Here is a 24,169-nt window from a genome sequence, read left to right on the forward strand (position 1 = left end):
TCTCCCTCCCGCCATCTCTTTCTCCCTCCCGCCATCTCTTTTTCTCCTCTCTCTCACTCTCCCTCCCACCATCTCTTTCTCTCGCTCTCCCTCGCTCTACTTCCCGCCATCTCCCTCTCGCTCCCACCATCTCTTTCTCTCCCTCTCCCCATCTCTCTCTCCCTCTCCTTCCCACCATCTCTTTCTCTCCCTCTCCCTCCCACCATCTCTTTCTCTCCCTCTCCCTCCCACCATCTCTCTCTTCCCTCTCCCTCCCTCCAACCATCTCTTTCTCTCCCTCCCACCATCTCTCCTCTCTCCCTCTGCCTCCCTGCGTCTCTTTCTCTGTTGTAAACGTCAGGCGCCTAGTGGTCCAGGAGAATGTGAAGTGGGCGTGTAGATCCTCCAAAGAGAACCAGGCGTCCTGTGCTTTTCCTTGGCCCCCTTTCCTCACTCCTCTTTCCACTCCACTCACATACACACACACATACTCACATACACTCACGTACACTGACATACACTGACATACACACACATACATTCACATACACACACACATACTCACATACACTCACATACACTGACATACACTGACATACATTCACATACATTCACATACATACACATACATTCACATACATTCACATACATACACATACACTCAAATACACTGCCTTGCGAAAGTATTCGGCCCCCTTGAACTTTGCGACCTTTTGCTTCAAACATAAAGATATAAAACTGTATTTTTTTGTGAAGAATCAACAACAAGTGGGACACAATCATGAAGTGGAACGACATTTATTGGATATTTCAATTATTTTTAACAAACCAAAAACTGAAAAATTGGCCGTGCAAAATTAGCCTGAAGCCTGATATGTGGCAAAAGGTCGCAAAGTTCAAGGGGGGCAAATACTTTCGCAAGGCACTGTACATTCACATACACTCACACACTCACATACACTCACACACTCACATACACTCACACACTCACATACACACACACATACATTCACATACACTCACATACACACACATACACTCACATACACACACATACACTCACACATACACTCACATACACTCACACACACATACACTCACACATTCACATACACTCACATACACACACATACACTCACATACACTCACACACTCGCATACACTCACACACACATACACTCACACATTCACATACACTCACACATTCACATACACTCACATACACACACATACACACACATACACTCACATATACACATACACTCACACATACACACACATACACTCACACTTACACACACACATACACTCACATACACTCACATACACTCACATACACACTCACATACACACACATACACTCACATACACACTCACATACACTCACATACATACACTCACATATACACATACACTCACACATACACACACATACCCACACATACACTCACACTCACTCACATACACTCACATACACTCACATACACTCACATACATTCACATACACTCACACACTCACACATACACTCACACACTCACACATACACTCACACACTCACACATACACTCACACACTCACACATACACTCACATACACTCACACACTCACATACACTCACACACACATACACTCACACACTCACATACACACACACATACATTCACATACACACACACATACATTCACATACACTCACATACACACACATACACTCACATACACACACATACACTCACATACACACACACATATACACACATATACTCACATTCACACACATATACTCACATTCACACACATATACTCACATTCACACACATACACTCACATACACTCACATATACACACACATATACTCACATACACGCACATATACACACACCTATACTCACATACACACACATACATTCACACACACTCACATACACGCACATATACACACACATATACTCACATTCACACACATATACTCACATTCACACACATATACTCACATTCACACACATACACTCACATACACGCACATATACACACACATATACTCACATACACGCACATATACACACACCTATACTCACATACACACACATACACTCACATACACACACATACTCTCACTCATATACTCGCACATACACTCACTCACATACACTCACTCACACACACACATACACTCACATACATACACTCACATACACACACATACACTCACTCACATACACACACATACACTCACTCACATACACACACATACACTCACTCACATACACACACACATATACACGCACATACACTCACTCATATACACGCACATACACTCACTCACACACACGCACATACACTCACTCACACACACACACATACACTCACATACATACACTCACATACATACACTCACATACATACACTCACATACACACACACTCACTCACTCACATACACACACATACACTCACTCACTCACATACACACACACACATACACTCACTCACATACACACACACATACACTCACATACATACACACACATACACTCACATATACCCACATACATACACACACATACACTCACATACACCCACATACACTCACATACACCCACATACACTCACATTCACATACACTCACACACTCACATACACTCACTCACATACACACTCACATACACTCACATATATACACATACACTCACATACATACACTCACACACACACACATACACACACATACACTCACATACACTCACACACTCACATACACACACATACACTCACACACTCACACATACACACACACATACACTCACTCACATACACACACACATACACTCACATACATACACACACATACACTCACATATACCCACATACATACACACACATACACTCACATACACCCACATACACTCACATACACCCACATACACTCACATTCACATACACTCACACACACTCACATACACTCACTCACATACACACTCACATACACACACATACACTCACATACACTCACATATATACACATACACTCACATACATACACTCACACTCACACACACACACATACACACACATACACTCACACTCACACACATACACACACATACACTCACATACACTCACACACTCACATACACACACATACACTCACACATACACACACATACACTCACACACTCACATACACTCACACACACATACACTCACATACACCCACATACATACACACACATACACTCACATACACCCACACACACTCACATACACACTCACATACACACACATACACTCACATACACACACATACACTCACATATATACACATACACTCACATACATACACTCACACTCACACACACACACATACACTCACACATACACACACATACACTCACATACACTCACACACTCACATACACACACATACATTCACACACACACTCACATACACACTCACACACTCACATACATACATTCACATACACTCACATACACTCACATACATTCACATACACACACATACACACACATACACTCACACATACACTCACATACACTCACACACACATACACTCACATACACTCACATACACCCACATACACTCACATACACCCACATACACTCACATTCACATACACTCACACACTCACATACACTCACTCACATACACACACATACACTCACTCACATACACACACACATATACACGCACATACACTCACTCATATACACGCACATACACTCACTCACACACACGCACATACACTCACTCACACACACACACATACACTCACATACATACACTCACATACATACACTCACATACACACACACTCACTCACTCACATACACACACATACACTCACTCACTCACATACACACACACACATACACTCACTCACATACACACACACATACACTCACATACATACACACACATACACTCACATATACCCACATACATACACACACATACACCCACATACACTCACATACACCCACATACACTCACATTCACATACACTCACACACTCACATACACTCACTCACATACACACTCACATACACTCACATATATACACATACACTCACATAAATACACTCACACTCACACACATACACACACATACACACACATACACTCACATACACTCACACACTCACATACACACACATACACTCACACACTCACACATACACACACACATACACTCACTCACATACACACACACATACACTCACATACATACACACACATACACTCACATATACCCACATACATACACACACATACACTCACATACACCCCACATACACTCACATACACCCACATACATTCACATACACTCACATACACACTCACATACACACACACATATACACGCACATACACTCACTCATATACACGCACATACACTCACTCACACACACGCACATACACTCACTCACACACACACACATACACTCACATACATACACTCACATACACTCACATACATACACTCACATACACACACACTCACTCACTCACATACACACACATACACTCACTCACTCACATACACACACACACATACACTCACTCACATACACACACACATACACTCACATACATACACACACATACACTCACATATACCCACATACATACACACACGTACACCCACATACACTCACATACACCCACATACACTCACATTCACATACACTCACACACTCACATACACTCACTCACATACACACTCACATACACTCACATATATACACATACACTCACATACATACACTCACACTCACACACATACACACACATACACACACATACACTCACATACACTCACACACTCACATACACACACATACACTCACACACTCACACATACACACACACATACACTCACTCACATACACACACACATACACTCACATACATACACACACATACACTCACATATACCCACATACATACACACACATACACTCACATACACCCACATACACTCACATACACCCACATACACTCACATTCACATACACTCACACACACTCACATACACTCACTCACATACACACTCACATACACACACATACACTCACATACACTCACATATATACACATACACTCACATACATACACTCACATACATACACTCACACTCACACACATACACACACATACACACACATACACTCACATACACTCACACACTCACATACACACACATACACTCACCACACTCACACATACACACACACATACACTCACTCACATACACACACCATACACTCACATACATACACACACATACACTCACATATACCCACATACATACACACACATACACTCACATACACCCCATACACTCACATACACCCACATACATTCACATACACTCACACACACTCACATACACTCACTCACATACACACTCACATACACACACACATATACACGCACATACACTCACTCATATACACGCACATACACTCACATACATACCACTCACATACACTCACATACATACACTCACATACACACACACTCACTCACTCACATACACACACATACACTCACTCACTCACATACACACACACATACACTCACACATACACACACATACACTCACACACTCACATACACTCACACACACATACACTCACATACACCCACATACATACACACACATACACTCACATACACACACATACACTCACATATATACACATACACTCACATACATACACTCACACTCACACACACACACATACACTCACACATACACACACATACACTCACACACTCACATACACACACACATACATTCACACACACACTCACATACACACTCACACACTCACATACACACACACATACATTCACATACACTCACATACACTCACATACATTCACATACACCACACACACTCACATACACACACATACACTCACACATACACTCACATACACTCACACACACATACACTCACACATTCGCATACACACACACATACACTCACATACACTCACATACACCCACATACACTCACATACACCCACATACACTCACATTCACATACACTCACACACTCACATACACTCACTCACATACACACTCACATACACTCACATATATACACATACACTCACATACATACACTCACACTCACACACACACACATACACACACATACACTCACTCACATACACACACATACACTCACTCACATACACACACACATATACACGCACATACACTCACTCATATACACGCACATACACTCACTCACACACACGCACATACACTCACTCACACACACACACATACACTCACATACATATACTCACATACTCACATACATACACTCACATACACACACACTCACTCACTCACATACACACACATACACTCACTCACTCACATACACACACACACATACACTCACTCACATACACACACACATACACACACATACACTCACATATACCCACATACATACACACACATACACTCACATACACCCACATACACTCACATACACCCACATACACTCACATTCACATACACTCACACACTCACATACACTCACTCACATACACACTCACATACACTCACATATATACACATACACTCACATACATACACTCACACTCACACACATACACACACATACACACACATACACTCACATACACTCACACACTCACATACACACACATACACTCACACACTCACACATACACACACACATACACTCACTCACATACACACACACATACACTCACATACATACACCACACATACACTCACATATACCCACATACATACACACACATACACTCACATACACCCACATACACTCACATACACCCACATACACTCACATTCACATACACTCACACACACTCACATACACTCACTCACATACACACTCACATACACACACATACACTCACATACACTCACATATATACACATACACTCACATACATACACTCAAACTCACACACACACACATACACACACATACACTCACATACACTCACACACTCACATACACACACATACACTCACACATACACACACATACACTCACACACTCACATACACTCACACACACATACACTCACATACACCCACATACATACACACACATACACTCACATACACCCACACACACTCACATACACACTCACATACACACACATACACTCACATACACACACATACACTCACATATACACATACACTCACATACATACACTCACACTCACACACACTCACATACACTCACACACTCACATACACACACACATACATTCACACACACACACTCACATACACACTCACACACTCACATACACACACACATACATTCACATACGCTCACATACATTCACATGCACACACATACACTCACACATTCGCATACACACACACATACACTCACATATACACATACACTCACACATACACACACATACACTCACACATACACTCACACATACACACACATACACACACATACACTCACATACACTCACATACACTCACATACACACACATACACTCACATACACACACATACACTCACATACACACACACATACACTCACATACACACTCACATACACTCACATACACACTCACATACACTCACATACATACACTCACATATACACATACACTCACATACACTCACACTCACTCACACTCACTCACATACACACTCACATACACTCACATACACTCACATACACTCACATACACTCACATACACTCACATACACACACACATACATTCACATACACTCACATACACTCACATACACTCACATACACACACATACACTCACATACACACACACATACACACACATACACTCACATACACACACACATACACACACATACACTCACATACACACACACATATACACTCACATACACGCACATACACGCACATATACACACACATATACTCACATTCACACACATATACTCACATTCACACACATACACTCACATACACTCACATACACTCACATACACTCACATACACACACACATACACATACACTCACATAACCCCTCCTCTGTCACACTAATGTAAATATTTTCAATTCACTTCTGTAATTTGGACGACAACCTATGGACAATTTCACACCTAATGAAGAGAAAGGCCAAGGAAAGATCTGTTTTATGTTTCCTGTTTCTCTCTGGAGTGCTCTCACTTTTTCTTATTATGAGGACTCTCTCTCTCCCGCCATCTCTTTCTCTCTCTCCCTCTCCCTCCCGCCATCTCTTTCTCTCCCCTCTCCCTCCCGTCATCTCTTTCTCTCCCTCTCCCTCCCGCCATCTCTTTCTCTCCCTCTCCCTCCCGCCATCTCTTTCTCTCCCTCTCCCTTCCCGTCATCTCTTTCTCTCCCTCTCCCTCCCGCCATCTCTTTCTCTCCCTCTCCCTCCCGCCATCTCTTTCTCTCCCTCTCCTCCCGCCATCTCTTTCTCCCTCCCGCCATCTCTTTTCTCCTCTCTCTCTCTCCCTCCCACCATCTCTTTCTCTCGCTCTCCCTCGCTCTACTTCCCGCCATCTCTCTCTCGCTCCCACCGTCTCACACTCACTCATATACACGCACATACACTCACTCACATACACACACATACACTCACTCACACACACACACATACACTCACATACATACACTCACATACACACACATACACTCACTCACATACACACACATACACTCCACTCACATACACACACACACATACACTCACTCACGTACACACACACATACACTCACATACATACACACACATACACTCACATACACCCACATACATACACACACATACACTCACATACACCCACATACACTCACATTCACATACACTCACACACTCACATACACTCACTCACATACACACTCACATACACACTCACATACACACTCACATACACACACACATACACTCACATACACACACATACACTCACATATATACACTCTCACTCACACACACACGCATACACTCACACATACACACACATACACTCACACACTCACATACACACACACATACATTCACACACATACACTCACATACACACACATACACTCACACACTCACACATACACACACATACACTCACACACTCACATACACTCACATACACACTCACTCACATACACACACATACACTCACTCTCACACACATACACTCACTCACATACACTCACATACACTCACTCATATACACGCACATACACATACACACACATACACTCACTCACACACACACATACACTCACATACACTCACATACACACACATACACTCACTCACATACACACACATACACTCACTCACATACACACACACACATACACTCACTCACATACACACACATACTCACTCACATACACACACACATACACTCACATACATACACACACATACACTCACATACACCCACATACATACACACACATACACTCACATACACCCACACACATACACTCACATACACACACATACACTCACTCACATACACACACATACACTCACTCACATACACACACATACACTCACTCACATACACACACACACATACACTCACTCACATACATGCACACACATACACTCACATACAACCACATACATACACACACATACACTCACACACTCACACATACACACACATACACTCACACACTCACACACACATACACTCACATACACCCACATACATACACACACATACACTCACATACACCCACATACACTCACATACACACACATACACTCACACACTCACATACACTCACTCACATACACACTCACATACACACACATACACTCACTCACATACACACACATACACTCACATACATACACACACATACACTCACATACACCCACATACATACACACACATACACTCACATACACACACATACACTCACACACTCACATACACTCACTCACATACACACTCACATACACACACATACACTCACATACATACACACACATACACCCACATACACCCACATACATACACACACATACACTCACATACACCCACATACACTCACATACACCCACATACACTCACATACACCCACATACACTCACACACTCACATACACTCACTCACATACACACTCACATACACACACATACACTCACATACACACACATACACTCACATACATACACTCACACTCACACTCACACACACACATACACTCACACATACACACACACACTCACATACACTCACACACTCACATACACACACACATACATTCACACACATACACTCACATACTCACTCACATACACACACACACATACACTCACTCACATACACACACATACACTCACTCACATACACACACACACATACACTCACTCACATACACACACACATACACTCACATACATACACACACATACACACACATACACTCACATACACCCACACACATACACTCACATACACACACATACACTCACTCACATACACACACATACACTCACTCACATACACACACACACATACACTCACTCACATACACACACACACATACACTCACTCACATACATACACACACATACACTCACATACACCCACATACATACACACACATACACTCACACACTCACACATACACACACATACACTCACACACTCACATACACTCACACACACATACACTCACATACACCCACATACATACACACACATACACTCACATACACCCACATACACTCACATACACACACATACACTCACACACTCACATACACTCACTCACATACACACTCACATACACACACATACACTCACATACACCCACATACATACACACACATACACTCACATACACCCACATACACTCACATACACCCACATACACTCACACACTCACATACACACTCACATACACACACATACACTCACACACACACACATACACTCACACACACACACTCACATACACTCACACACTCACATACACACACACATACATTCACACACATACACTCACATACACTCACTCACACACTCACACATACACACTCACATACACTCACACACACATACACTCACACACACACATACACTCACATACACACACATACACTCACATACACACACACATACACTCACACACTCACACATAGACACACATACACTCGCATATACACTCACATACACACACATACTCTCACTCACATACACACACTCACATACACACACAAACATTCACATACACACACATACACTCACACACACATACACTCACACACTCACACATACACTCACACACACATACACTCACATACACTCACACACACACATACACTCACATACACACACATACACTCACACTCACACATAGACACACATACACTCGCATATACACTCACATACACTCACATACATACACTCACTCACATACATATACTCACTCACATACACTCACATACACACACATACACACTCATACACGCACATACGCACATACACACATTCACTCACATACACTCACATACACTCACATTCACACACACACTCACATATACTCACACACTCACATACTCACACACTCACATACTCACACACACACATACACTCACATACACACACATACATTCACATACACTCACATACACTCACATACACTCACTAACACACACACTCACTCACTCACATACACACACATACACTCACTCACATACACACTCACTCACTCACATACACCACTCACTCACTCACTCACATACACACACACTCACTCACATACACACACATACACTCACTCACATACACACACATACACTCACTCACATACACACACTCACATACACACACATATATTCACATACTCACACATACACGCACATACACTCACATACACACACATACACACACATACACTCACATACATACTAATACACTCACATACATGCACATACACGCACATCACTAAAATACACACACATACACTCACATACTCACATACACACACATACTCACATACATACACATACACACATACATACACACACATACAGTCACTCACATACATACATTCACATACACACACATACATTCACATACACACACATACATTCACATACACACACATACATTCACATACACACACACATAGACTCACACACTCACATACACACACACATACACACACATACACTCACATATACACACACATGCACTCACATACACACACATACACTCACATACACACACATACACTCACACTCACATACACACACATACACTCACATACATACACTCACATACACTCACACACTCACATACACACACACACACACATTCACTCACATACACACACACACACACACACACACACACACATTCACTCACATTCACTCACATACACTCACATTCACATACACACACATACACTCACTCACATACACTCACTCACATACACTCACATTCACCCACATACTCACATACACTCACATATTTTATTTTATTTCACCTTTATTTAACCAGGTAGGCATGTTGGGGAACAAGTTCTCATTTACAATTGCGACCTGGCCAAGATAAAGAAAAGCAGTTCGACACATACAACGACACAGAGTTACACATGGAGTAAAACAAACATACAGTCAATAATACAGTATAAACAAGTCTAAATACGATGTGAGCAAATGAGGTGAGATAAGGGAGGTAAAGGCAAAAAAAGGCCATGGTGGCAAAGTAAATACAATATAGCAAGTAAAACACTGGAATGGTAGATTTGCAGTGGAAGAATGTGCACAGTAGAAATAAAAATAATGGGGTGCAAAGGAGCAAAATAAATAAATAAATACAGTAGGGAAAGAGGTAGTTGTTTGGGCTAAATTATAGGTGGGCTATGTACAGGTGCAGTAATCTGTGAGCTGCTCTGACAGTTGGTGCTTAAAGCTAGTGAGGGAGATAAGTGTTTCCAGTTTCAGAGATTTTTGTAGTTCGTTCCAGTCATTGGCAGCAGAGAACTGGAAGGAGAGGCGGCCAAAGAAAGAATTGGTTTTGGGGGTGACCAGAGAGATATACCTGCTGGAGCGCGTGCTACAGGTGGGTGATGCTATGGTGACCAGCGAGCTGAGATAAGGGGGGACTTTACCTAGCAGGGTCTTGTAGATGACATGGAGCCAGTGGGTTTGGCGACGAGTATGAAGCGAGGGCCAGCCAACGAGAGCGTACAGGTCGCAATGGTGGGTAGTATATGGGGCTTTGGTGATAAAACGGATTGCACTGTGATAGACTGCATCCAATTTGTTGAGTAGGGTATTGGAGGCTATTTTGTAAATGACATCGCCGAAGTCGAGGATTGGTAGGATGGTCAGTTTTACAAGGGTATGTTTGGCAGCATGAGTGAAGGATGCTTTGTTGCGAAATAGGAAGCCAATTCTAGATTTAACTTTGGATTGGAGATGTTTGATGTGGGTCTGGAAGGAGAGTTTACAGTCTAACCAGACACCTAGGTATTTGTAGTTGTCCACGTATTCTAAGTCAGAGCCGTCCAGAGTAGTGATATTCGACAGGCGGGCAGGTGCAGGCAGCGATCGGTTGAAGAGCATGCATTTAGTTTTACTTGTATTTAAGAGCAATTGGAGGCCACGGAAGGAGAAGTTGTATGGCATTGAAGCTTGCCTGGAGGGTTGTTAACACAGTTTCCAAAGAAGGGCCAGAAGTATACAGAATGGTGTCGTCTGCGTAGAGGTGGATCAGAGGCTCACCAGCAGCAAGAGCGACATCATTGATGTATACAGAGAAGAGAGTCGGTCCAAGAATTGAACCCTGTGGCACCCCCGGACAGCAGACCCTCCAATTTGGCACACTGAACTCTATCAGATAAGTAGTTGGTGAACCAGGCGAGGCAATCATTTGAGAAACCAAGGCTGTCGAGTCTGCCGATGAGGATGTGGTGATTGACAGAGTCGAAAGCCTTGGCCAGATCAATGAATACGGCTGCACAGTAATGTTTCTTATCGATGGCGGTCAAGATATCGTTTAGGACCTTGAGCGTGGCTGAGGTGCACCCATGACCAGCTCTGAAAACAGATTGCATAGCAGAGAAGGTATGGTGAGATTCGAAATGGTCGGTAATCTGTTTGTTGACTTGGCTTTCGAAGACCTTAGAAAGGCAGGGTAGGATAGATATCTAGGTCTGTAGCAGTTTGGGTCAAGAGTGTCCCCCCCTTTGAAGAGGGGGATGACCGCAGCTGCTTTCCAATCTTTGGGAATCTCAGACGACACGAAAGAGAGGTTGATCAGGCTAGCAATAGGGGTGGCAACAATTTCGGCAGATCATTTTAGAAAGAAAGGGTCCAGATTGTCTAGCCTGGCCGATTTGTAGGGGTCCAGATTTTGCAGCTCTTTCAGAACATCAGCTGACTGGATTTGGGAGAAGGAGAAATGGGGAAGGCTTGGGCGAGTTGCTGTGGGGGGTGCAGTGCTGTTGACCGGGGTAGGAGTAGCCTGGTGGAAAGCATGGCCAGCCGTAGAGAAATGCTTATTGAAATTCTCAATTATAGTGGATTTATCAGTGGTGACAGTGTTTCCTATCTTCAGTGCAGTGGGCAGCTGGGAGGAGGTGTTCTTATTCTCCATGGACTTTACAGTGTCCCAGAACTCTTTTGAGTTAGTGTTGCAGGAAGCAAATTTCTGCTTGAAAAAGCTAGCCTTGGCTTTTCTAACTGCCTGTGTATAATGGTTTCTAGCTTCCCTGGACAGCTGCATATCACAGGGGCTGTTTGACGCTAATGCAGAACGCCATAGGATGTTTTTGTGTTGGTTAAGGGCAGTCAGGTCTGGGGAGAACCAAGGGCTATATCTGTTCCTGGTTCTAAATTTCTTGAATGGGGCATGCTTATTTAAGATGGTTAGGAAGGCATTTAAAAAAAATAACCAGGCATCCTCTACTGACGGGATGAGATCAATATCCTTCCAGGATACCCCGGCCAGATCGATTAGAAAGGCCTGCTCGCTGAAGTGTTTCAGGGAGCTTTTGACAGTGATGAGTGGAGGTCGTTTGACCGCTGACCCATTACGGATGCAGGCAATGAGGCAGTGATCGCTGAGATCTTGGTTGAAGACAGCAGAGGTGTATTTAGAGGGCAAGTTGGTTAGGATGATATCTATGAGGTTGCCCGTGTTTAAGGCTTTGTGGAGGTGCCTGGTAGGTTCATTGATAATTTGTGTGAGATTGAGGGCATCAAGCTTAGATTGTAGGATGGCTGGGGTGTTAAGCATGTTCCAGTTTAGGTCGCCTAGCAGCACGAGCTCTGAAGATAGATGGGGGGCAATCAGTTCACATATGGTGTCCAGAGCACAGCTGGGGGCAGAGGGTGGTCTATAGCAGGCAGCAACGGTGAGAGACTTGTTTTTAGAGAGGTGGATTTTTAAAAGTAGAAGTTCAAATTGTTTGGGTACAGACCTGGATAGTAGGACAGAACTCTGCAGGCTATCTTTGCAGTAGATTGCAACACCGCCCCTTTGGCAGTTCTATCTCTTCTGAAAATGTTGTAGTTTGGGATGAAAATGTCAAAATTTTTGGTGGTCTTCCTAAGCCAGGATTCAGACACAGCTAGAACATCCGGGTTAGCAGAGTGTGCTAAAGCAGTGAATAAAACAAACTTAGGGAGGAGGCTTCTGATGTTAACATGCATGAAACCAAGGCTTTTACAGTTACAGATGTCATCAAAAGAGAGTGCCTGGGGAATAGGAGTTGAGCTAGGCACTGCAGGGCCTGGATTCACCTCTATATCACCAGAGGAAAAGAGGAGGAGTAGGATAAGGGTACGGCTAAAAGCAATAAGAATTGGTTGTCTAGAACGTCTGGAACAGAGAGTAAAAGGAGGTTTCTGGGGGCGATAAAATAGCTTCAAGGTATAATGTACAGATAAAGGTATGGTAGGATGGGAATACAGTGGACGTAAACCTAGGTATGAGATATTGTCTCTAGAAACATCATTGAAACCAGGAGATGTCATCGCATGTGTGGGTGGTGGAACTAATAGGTTGGATTAGGTATAGTGAGCAGGACTAGAGGCTCTACAGTGAAATAGGCCAATAAACACTAACCAGAGCAGCAATGGACAAGGCATATTGACATTAAGGAGAGGCATGCTTAGTCGAGTGATCATAAGGGTCCAGTTAGTAGTGAGGTTGGTTGGGGTCACGGCGATTTAGACAGCTAGCCGGGCCATCAGTAGCAAGCTAGCATAGGATGGAGGTCTGTTATTAGCCACCTCGTGCGTTTCCGTCGGTAGGATTAGTGGGGTTCCGTGTGGTAGAGGGGATGAATCCAATTTGCAAAAAAACAATAGATATAGTTATAGAGGCCCAAGAAAGAAAAAATATTGTCCAATAGGTCTATTCAGATAGCAGCCGATAAGACGGCTAACGGTTAGCGGACCGCAGATGGGCGTTCAGGTAACGTCGCGACAGAGGAGCCAGCTGGATAACTCCCTTGGGTAGATAACGTCGGTAGTCCAGTTGTGAAGGCCCTGTGGGGCTCCGCGTTGGCAGTAAAACGGGTCCGGATAGGTGATTGTAGTCCAGGAGTGACTGATGGAACTCTTCAGCTGGCTAGCTCCGGAATAATTGATGTTTGCTCCGGAATCAACGAAAGCCGATAGTCACACGGATAGCAGCTAGCTGGGAGATCCAGGAATAAATGTACATACACACACATACATACACACACATACATACACACACATACACTCACTCACATACACACACATACACACACACACTCACTCACATACACTCACATACAGTCACATACACACACATACACTCACATACACACACATACACCCACATACATACACATACACACACATACACCCACATACATACACATAAATCCACATGCACTCACATACACTCACATACACATACACTCACATACACTCACATACACCCACATACACTTACATACACTTACATACACCCACATACACTTACATACACTTACATACACTCACATACACACACAAGAAAGATCACTGGAGTGTCCAACGTCCCTCTAGTTGTTCATCCGTCTACGTGGATGAAAAGGAATGTAAAAATGATCTCCAACGAACAAAGTAGACCCTGTACTCTCCTCACTCTTATTAGAATGAATGTGGACCACAGAGAGATCGGATTTCAAAAGATGAAACAATATGTTTATCTGTTTTTATAAATTAGTATTTGTTTCCAGGCATGGTTCGTAGTAGTGTGAAATGGCCTTAGGATAGTGTTCCACATATAGTTGTTATCATAGCCTTGTTGGACTCAACAGTGCAGGGTTAAGGTCTGGTTGGAGGAGGCTGAAGTTACCCTTGTCTGGCTGGCTGGGTGGTGGAGGTTGGATAGGACTCACAGCGTCCACATCGCCCCTCCTCTCCCCCTCAGCTCTAACGCTATGTGATGTGCTCTGCGTTTGGCCTGGAAGTTATTAAGCTCCAGATATTAAAGGCTGTTTCTCTAATGAGGGCAGTAATGCAGTCTGACACTTTTACTGGCACTGCAACCTGCCTGAGGAGAGGAGGGCAAGAGCACCGACCCACCACACCGCGCTCCCTCCCAGAGGAGGGAGAGAGGGAGACTCAATATAACACAATACACTACCAATCAAGTATAATTCAGAAACAGTTGCAAAGAAATATGCTTTTTTATGGTGCCGTTTTGTTTTATAAGGTCAACATTGTATTGGAGATTGTTAAAAACAAACAATGCACAAAAGAACAAGCCTGTTTGTTTCTGCTAGTTCACAACGTCCCACCCCAGTGTGTTCTTTACCCCAGGTTATATGGGCCTCACAGGCAACGTGTGTGTTGTCCTCCACCGTACATCAGACGCAGAGGTAGTGAGAGGCTTGGGTCCCAAATGGCACCTTATTCCCTTCCCTCTGTAGTGCACTACTTTTGACCAGTGCCCAGCAGCACTATATAGGGCAAAGTGTGACATTTAGGACACAGACAGAGAAAGAGCGAGACCGAGAGAACGCCTGCTGGCGAGGGAACGATGTAGAAGGTGAGAATAGTTTAATGAGAGCTGTAAAAGTGTAAGGGAGCGTGAGCCGTTTGTCATCCCACGGCGAGGTGCTCGTGGCTGGGCCTGACGCCGCCGGGAAGAAGGGCCAACAACCACTGAAACGGCTGCTCCGCTCTGCCTCCCGACAAACAACGTGCTTGAACTAAAAACTATTCCCTATGGTGCCTGGTGTGAAGTAGTGCGGTGTAAAGTAGTGCACTATAAAGGAATATAGGGCGCCATTTAGGCCACTAGACTTGTGGCTGGGAGCAGCCTGCTCCTCTGTCTTGATGTTACTCCGCTCCAGCGCCTTTAACACCTACAACAACACGCTGGAGCGCCGACGACACGCACGTCCTTCTTTAAACAGCACAGTCACATTCCTTGTGGTCTCTCGGAACACATTTTAAAGTGAAATCCGTTTCCTGATCTTAATAAATCAACACGGAGGAGAGGGTCAAGACCCCATTTGGACTTGTTCTCTGAAAACTCTCCTGAAAGATTGATTGCTGTCTTCACGCGGCCATGTGCTGTTTATGTGAGACGGCGACCGCAGTTTGCTTTTTCCCCCACATTTTTTGGGGTCTTTTTTAACATGGAGAGTGGAGGACACTGAATGTGCTGAGGAAACAGCTTTTATCACTTACAGGGACCTTGTGATGGAGAGGACATGTGTGGCCGAGCGCTAAACTGCTGTAGGGCTGTCTCAAATGGCACGCGCGTGTGTGTACTTGTCTTGGAGAGAGACTTTATCCTTCAGGAAGAGACTCTGCTCTCTCTCACTCTGTTACTATCTCACACACACACACACACACACACACACACACACACACACACACACACACACACACACACACACACACACTTAAAGGCAGTCTTTGTTCACACCTGTTTATCAGAGCAGCTTAAAATCTCTCTGAAAGGACGGACAGGAGGTGAAAGGTGAACACACCAGATAGGACAGACAGACAGACATGATGACTAATGTCTAACAGTACAGCATTTGTGTTCAACCTCCGCTTATAACCCAAACCTCCCTCTTTTTCCAGCTCCTCCACACCACTGAGTGAACTCAATGTCCATTTGTTTTAGATGGCGGCCTGTTAGACACATTTGCCTGAAAAAATTAATTTCCAATAGGGCCCGATGCATTCGTAGTGCCTTCCCAGAACGACAAGCATGTCAGGAATTCCATCAACCCTGCCTTTTTGCCATTCTACAGGCAGATAGTCGGGAGCTGTGGGGCTTCCTGCCGCTGTAACGCTTCTAGAACCAGGGGCGTGGAACCTTGTACTTCCGTAATTGATTCTTGTCCACACTACTTGAAGACATCGATACAAAGTCAGTTTGAATTAGCCTCATATATCAGCCTGGTCACTCCTGCTGATGTTATATGCTATAGGTTTCTGGCTGGAGACGGGGGGGACGGGGGGGGGGGGGACGGGGGGCTGGGAGAGGGGAGAGGAGGGAGCGCCAGCGTTTGTGTTTTGGAAAAGTTGCAAGGATCTGGAGCCGCAGACAAATCAATAGCGCATTACTTCTCCCTCCCTCTCTCTCCCTCTCCCCCTCCCTCTCTCTCCCTCTCCCCCTCCCTCTCCCCTCTCTCTCCCTCTCCCCCCTCCCTCCAGTAGATGTGATGGAAAACCCAGCTGCCCACTGAGATGGATCCTTGTTGATTTTTCAGGCTGTTCAGGGAAACACAACAAAGTGCTCTTTAGGCCTGTTGGTGCTGCACTCCTCCCACTCCCTCACTCCTCTCCTCCTCCCACTCCCCCACTCCCCCCACTCCCCCACTCCTCTCCTCCTCCCACTCCTCTCCTCCTCCCACTCCCTCACTCCTCTCCTCCTCCCACTCCTCTACTCCTCTCCTCCTCCCACTCCCTCACTCCTCTCCTCCTCCCACTCCCTCACTCCTCTCCTCCTCCCACTCCCTCACTCCTCTCCTCCTCCCACTCCCTCACTCCTCTCCTCCTCCCACTCCCTCACTCCTCTCCTCCTCCCACTCCCTCACTCCTCTCCTCCCTTTCTCCTCCTCCCACTCCCTGATTCCACTCCTCCCTTTCTCCTCCTCCCTCTCCTCCTCCCACTCCCTCACTCCTCTCCTCCACCACCGTCTCAATCCTCTCCTCCTCCACCACTCCCTCACTCCTCTCCTCCTCCCACTCTTCTCCTCCTCCCAGTCCCCTCCTCCTCCCACTCCTCACCCCTCCCCACCTCCCACTCTTCTCCTCCTCCCACTCCTCTCCTCCTCCCACTCCCTCACTCTTCTACCTCCTCACTCCCTCACTCATATCCTTTCCTCCTCCTCTCACTCCTCCTCCTCCCACTCCCTCACTCCTCTCCTCCTCCCACTCCCTCACTCCTCTCCTCCTCCCACTCCCTCACTCCTCTCCTCCTTTTCTCCTCCTCCCACTCCCTCACTCCTCTCCTCCTCCCACTCCCTCACTCCTCTCCTCCTCCCACTCCCTCACTCCTCTCCTCCTCCCACTCCCTCACTCCTCTCCTCCCTTTCTCCTCCTCCCACTCCCTCATTCCACTCCCTCACTCCTCTCTTCCCTTTCTCCTCCTCCCACTCCCTCATTCCACTCCACCCTTTCTCCTCCTCCCTCTCCTCCTCCCACTCCCTCACTCCTCTCCTCCACCACTGTCTCAATCCTCTCCTCCTCCACCACTCCCTCACTCCTCTTCTCCTCCCACTCCCTCACTCTTCTACCTCCTCACTCCCTCACTCATATTCTTTCCTCCTCCTCTCACTCCTCCTCCTCTCACTCCCTCAATCATCTTCTCCTTTTCTCCTCCCTCACTCCTCTCCTCCTCCCTCCCACTCCCCTACCTCTACCTCTCCCTCACTCCTCTCCTCCTTTTCTCCTCCTCTCACTACACCTCAGTCATATTTACAGTAGTGAGAGCACAGAGGTCTCAGTCAGTGACTTTCACAGTCTGGCCCTCTCAGTTCCAAGCATGGATGGACTTAGCCAAGGTGTGTGTGTTTGTGTGTGTGTATGCACGTGTGTGTGTGCCTGGGTCTGTAAACACCATCACACATTTATCAGTGTCTCTCATTGGCGTATGGGATGGAAACAATTCCGCTCTGCTGCGTCCCATCCTGGACCAGACCTGGCCTCCACACTGCCTTGCTCCTCTGGCCCGGCCTCTATCTCGCCCACCTTTGTTAAGGGGAGGCGGTGATGAATGCATGACTGATGTTGCTTTAATGATGCTTTAACTCTCTCTCCGTCCTGCTTTCTCTCTCGCTCTCACTCTCTCTCTCTATCGCTCTCTCTAGGTCCCACAGGGGTAGGTCTGAATGAGCTGAAAAGGAAACTGCTGATCTCTGACCCCCAACACTTCAGTGTGACCGTGCCACGTAAGTCTACCTGACCCGTACACTAGACCAGACTGGTGGTGGGGTGTGTGTCTAATGGAGACTGAACCTCTCTCCCAGACCAGGAGGGAGTCGTGGACTGTGTTGGGGGTGTGTGTCTAATGGAGACTGAACCTCTCTCCCAGACCAGGAGGGAGTCGTGGACTGTGTTGGGCGTGTGTGTCTAATGGAGACTGAACCTCTCTCCCAGACCAGGGGGGAGTCGTGGACTGTGTTGGGGGGGTGTGTGTCTAACTGAGACTGAACCTCTCTCCCAAACCAGGGGGGAGTCGTGGACTGTGTTAGGGGGTAGTCAGTCTGAGTTTAAACCTCCTCTCATCTCCATATGTTTCTGATCCTTATATTGATGCTTTTAGGGTCTGAAGTAGACATTTGGTTTCCTCAGTCTCCTCTACAATCCACAGACGGACAGACAGGAAAGAGACAGACATACAGACAGACACTAGGTGAACTGTTGTCAGGTGCTCAGCAGGACGGATGCTCCTGACTTTGGAATGAATAAATAGTAGAAGCTCTGGTCTGTATCAGATGGTTATGGAGACCAGTTACTCTGGGTGCATGCCAAATGACACCCAGTCCCCTATGTGGTGCACTTATTTTGAACAGATCCAATATGGAATAGGGTGCCATTTGGGATGTACACTCTGACTGCATTCCCACAGGGAGCTGAACCCTCATACACAATGTCTGGTACTGCATTTACACTGAAAACAGATTGGCTGTACACGGGCACAGAAATGTAAACCTATCAGGTGCCAGGTTAGATTGTCACTAAACGGAGGCCAAATGCCCCCCGTGATTTTAACTGGTAAGAAATCATCCATCACCCTGGATAAATTATGTTTAGCTTTCTGCTGCCAGTTTTTTGTTGTTGCCTTCGTGGGTGTTGGTAAGGGTGAAGGTCCATAGACCCATGCATAGACTCACACTCACTCACACACTCACAAACACGGAGCTGTCTGGGGGTGACTAGCATCAAGACGTTGCTCTCAGACTGTGCGTCTCAAGGCCCACAAACACACACTCCTCTCACACACACACACCCTCCTTCTCTCTCTCTCACACACACACACACTGGACCCAGGCGAGTGGAGGGGTTCTCCTCCTGACTGTGTAATTGTCTGTTTATCGTGGGCCACATGACAGGCCCAGAGCGATGGAGGGGTTCTCCTCCTGACTGTGTAATTGTCTGTTTATCGTGGGCCACATGACAGGCCCAGAACGATGGAGGGGTTCTCCTCCTGACTGTGTAATTGTCTGTTTATCGTGGGCCACATGACAGGCCCAGAGCGATGGAGGGGTTCTCCTCCTGACTGTGTAATTGTCTGTTTATCGTGGGCCACATGACAGGCCCAGAGCGATGGAGGGGTTCTCCTCCTGACTGTGTAATTGTCTGTTTATCGTGGGCCACATGACAGGCCCAGAGCGATGGAGGGGTTCTCCTCCTGACTGTGTAATTGTCTGTTTATCGTGGGCCACATGACAGGCCCAGAGCGATGGAGGGGTTCTCCTCCTGACTGTGTAATTGTCTGTTTATCGTGGGCCACATGACAGGCCCAGAGCGATGGAGGGGTTCTCCTCCTGACTGTGTAATTGTCTGTTTATCGTGGGCCACATGACAGGCCCAGAGCGATGGAGGGGTTCTCCTCCTGACTGTGTAATTGTCTGTTTATCGTGGGCCACATGACAGGCCCAGAGCGATGGAGGGGTTCTCCTCCTGACTGTGTAATTGTCTGTTTATCGTGGGCCACATGACAGGCCCAGAGCGATGGAGGGGTTCTCCTCCTGACTGTGTAATTGTCTGTTTATCGTGGGCCACATGACAGGCCCAGAGCGATGGAGGGACTGCTTTATTTTCTACCTCCTGAAGAAATGCCATTCCACTGCCTCATGTTTTGGCACCAGCTCCACGCTCCCTTCCTTTCCCCCCTGCCCTCTCCACCCCCAACTCTCTCTCCCCGACCACGCTCCCTTACCACTTTCTTCCTCTCCCTCCGTCTGTAAGAACTAAATGACAGCTTGCCATAGTTCTGAACACCTTCCAGCCCCAATGCTGGTTATGACTTAGACTCACACCACTGCCAAGGTTTTTCAGTTTCTAACTTTATTTATTTATTTTTTTTGCGTTGAGGAGCAAAATTCTCTTTCTGAGCCCACAAGCCTGAACCAAGGCCAATGTGTTCGGAAAAATGAATTGGTTTGATTTATGTATTTAAGCAGGGCGCAGGCTTGCTGGGAAATGTGCGAGGAGGAAGGGATAAATGGAATCGGTTGATATTAATTGCCATGTTTGTAACATGCAGCGTGGCATAATGGATGTGTCCCATTTTGTGTCTGCCACTTGAAATGTCACCGGTATTAAAGTCCCTTTTTCCCGTAACGACTGCTGTTAATTGTTCACAAATGGTTCTATGTCTGACCTCTTATAGACAACGTAGTTACACCAGTGTCTCTTTTCCTTTTTACAGATAACACTCGCTGTTGTTTCGGATTAAAAGCCCAAAAAAGCCTTACCTCCTTTTGTTAATTTGAGAAACGTATTTCTGAAGAGCACCATAAGGCTTGTGTTCTGAATGAGGGTATTTTTTCTATCCTCCATGTGTGTGTAGAACGTAAACCATCCTTCAGCCTGCCAGTCCATAACAATAGCAGGATTGCAATAAGCCATTAGGATGGATACGGGTTAAACATTTTGATTTCACTACCAGATTCACTGACAGATA

At 45.4% G+C, this 24,169-nt stretch overlaps 1 protein-coding gene across 1 annotated transcript in view; it reads left to right on the forward strand.

Annotated features, from left to right (window-relative positions):
• Window positions 1–24,169, forward strand: part of mpp7a (MAGUK p55 scaffold protein 7a) — a gene marked incomplete in the record, with an annotated part of 250,832 nt that overhangs the window by 208,730 nt on the left and 17,933 nt on the right. Inside the window, 1 exon segment of the mRNA XM_031796379.1 lies at window positions 21,348–21,428. Within this exon segment, the coding sequence (XP_031652239.1) occupies window positions 21,348–21,428 (81 nt within the window).

Source organism: Oncorhynchus kisutch, linkage group LG18, assembly GCF_002021735.2.
Source record: "Oncorhynchus kisutch isolate 150728-3 linkage group LG18, Okis_V2, whole genome shotgun sequence".
In the NCBI taxonomy this organism is placed as follows: Eukaryota; Metazoa; Chordata; class Actinopteri; order Salmoniformes; family Salmonidae; genus Oncorhynchus; species Oncorhynchus kisutch.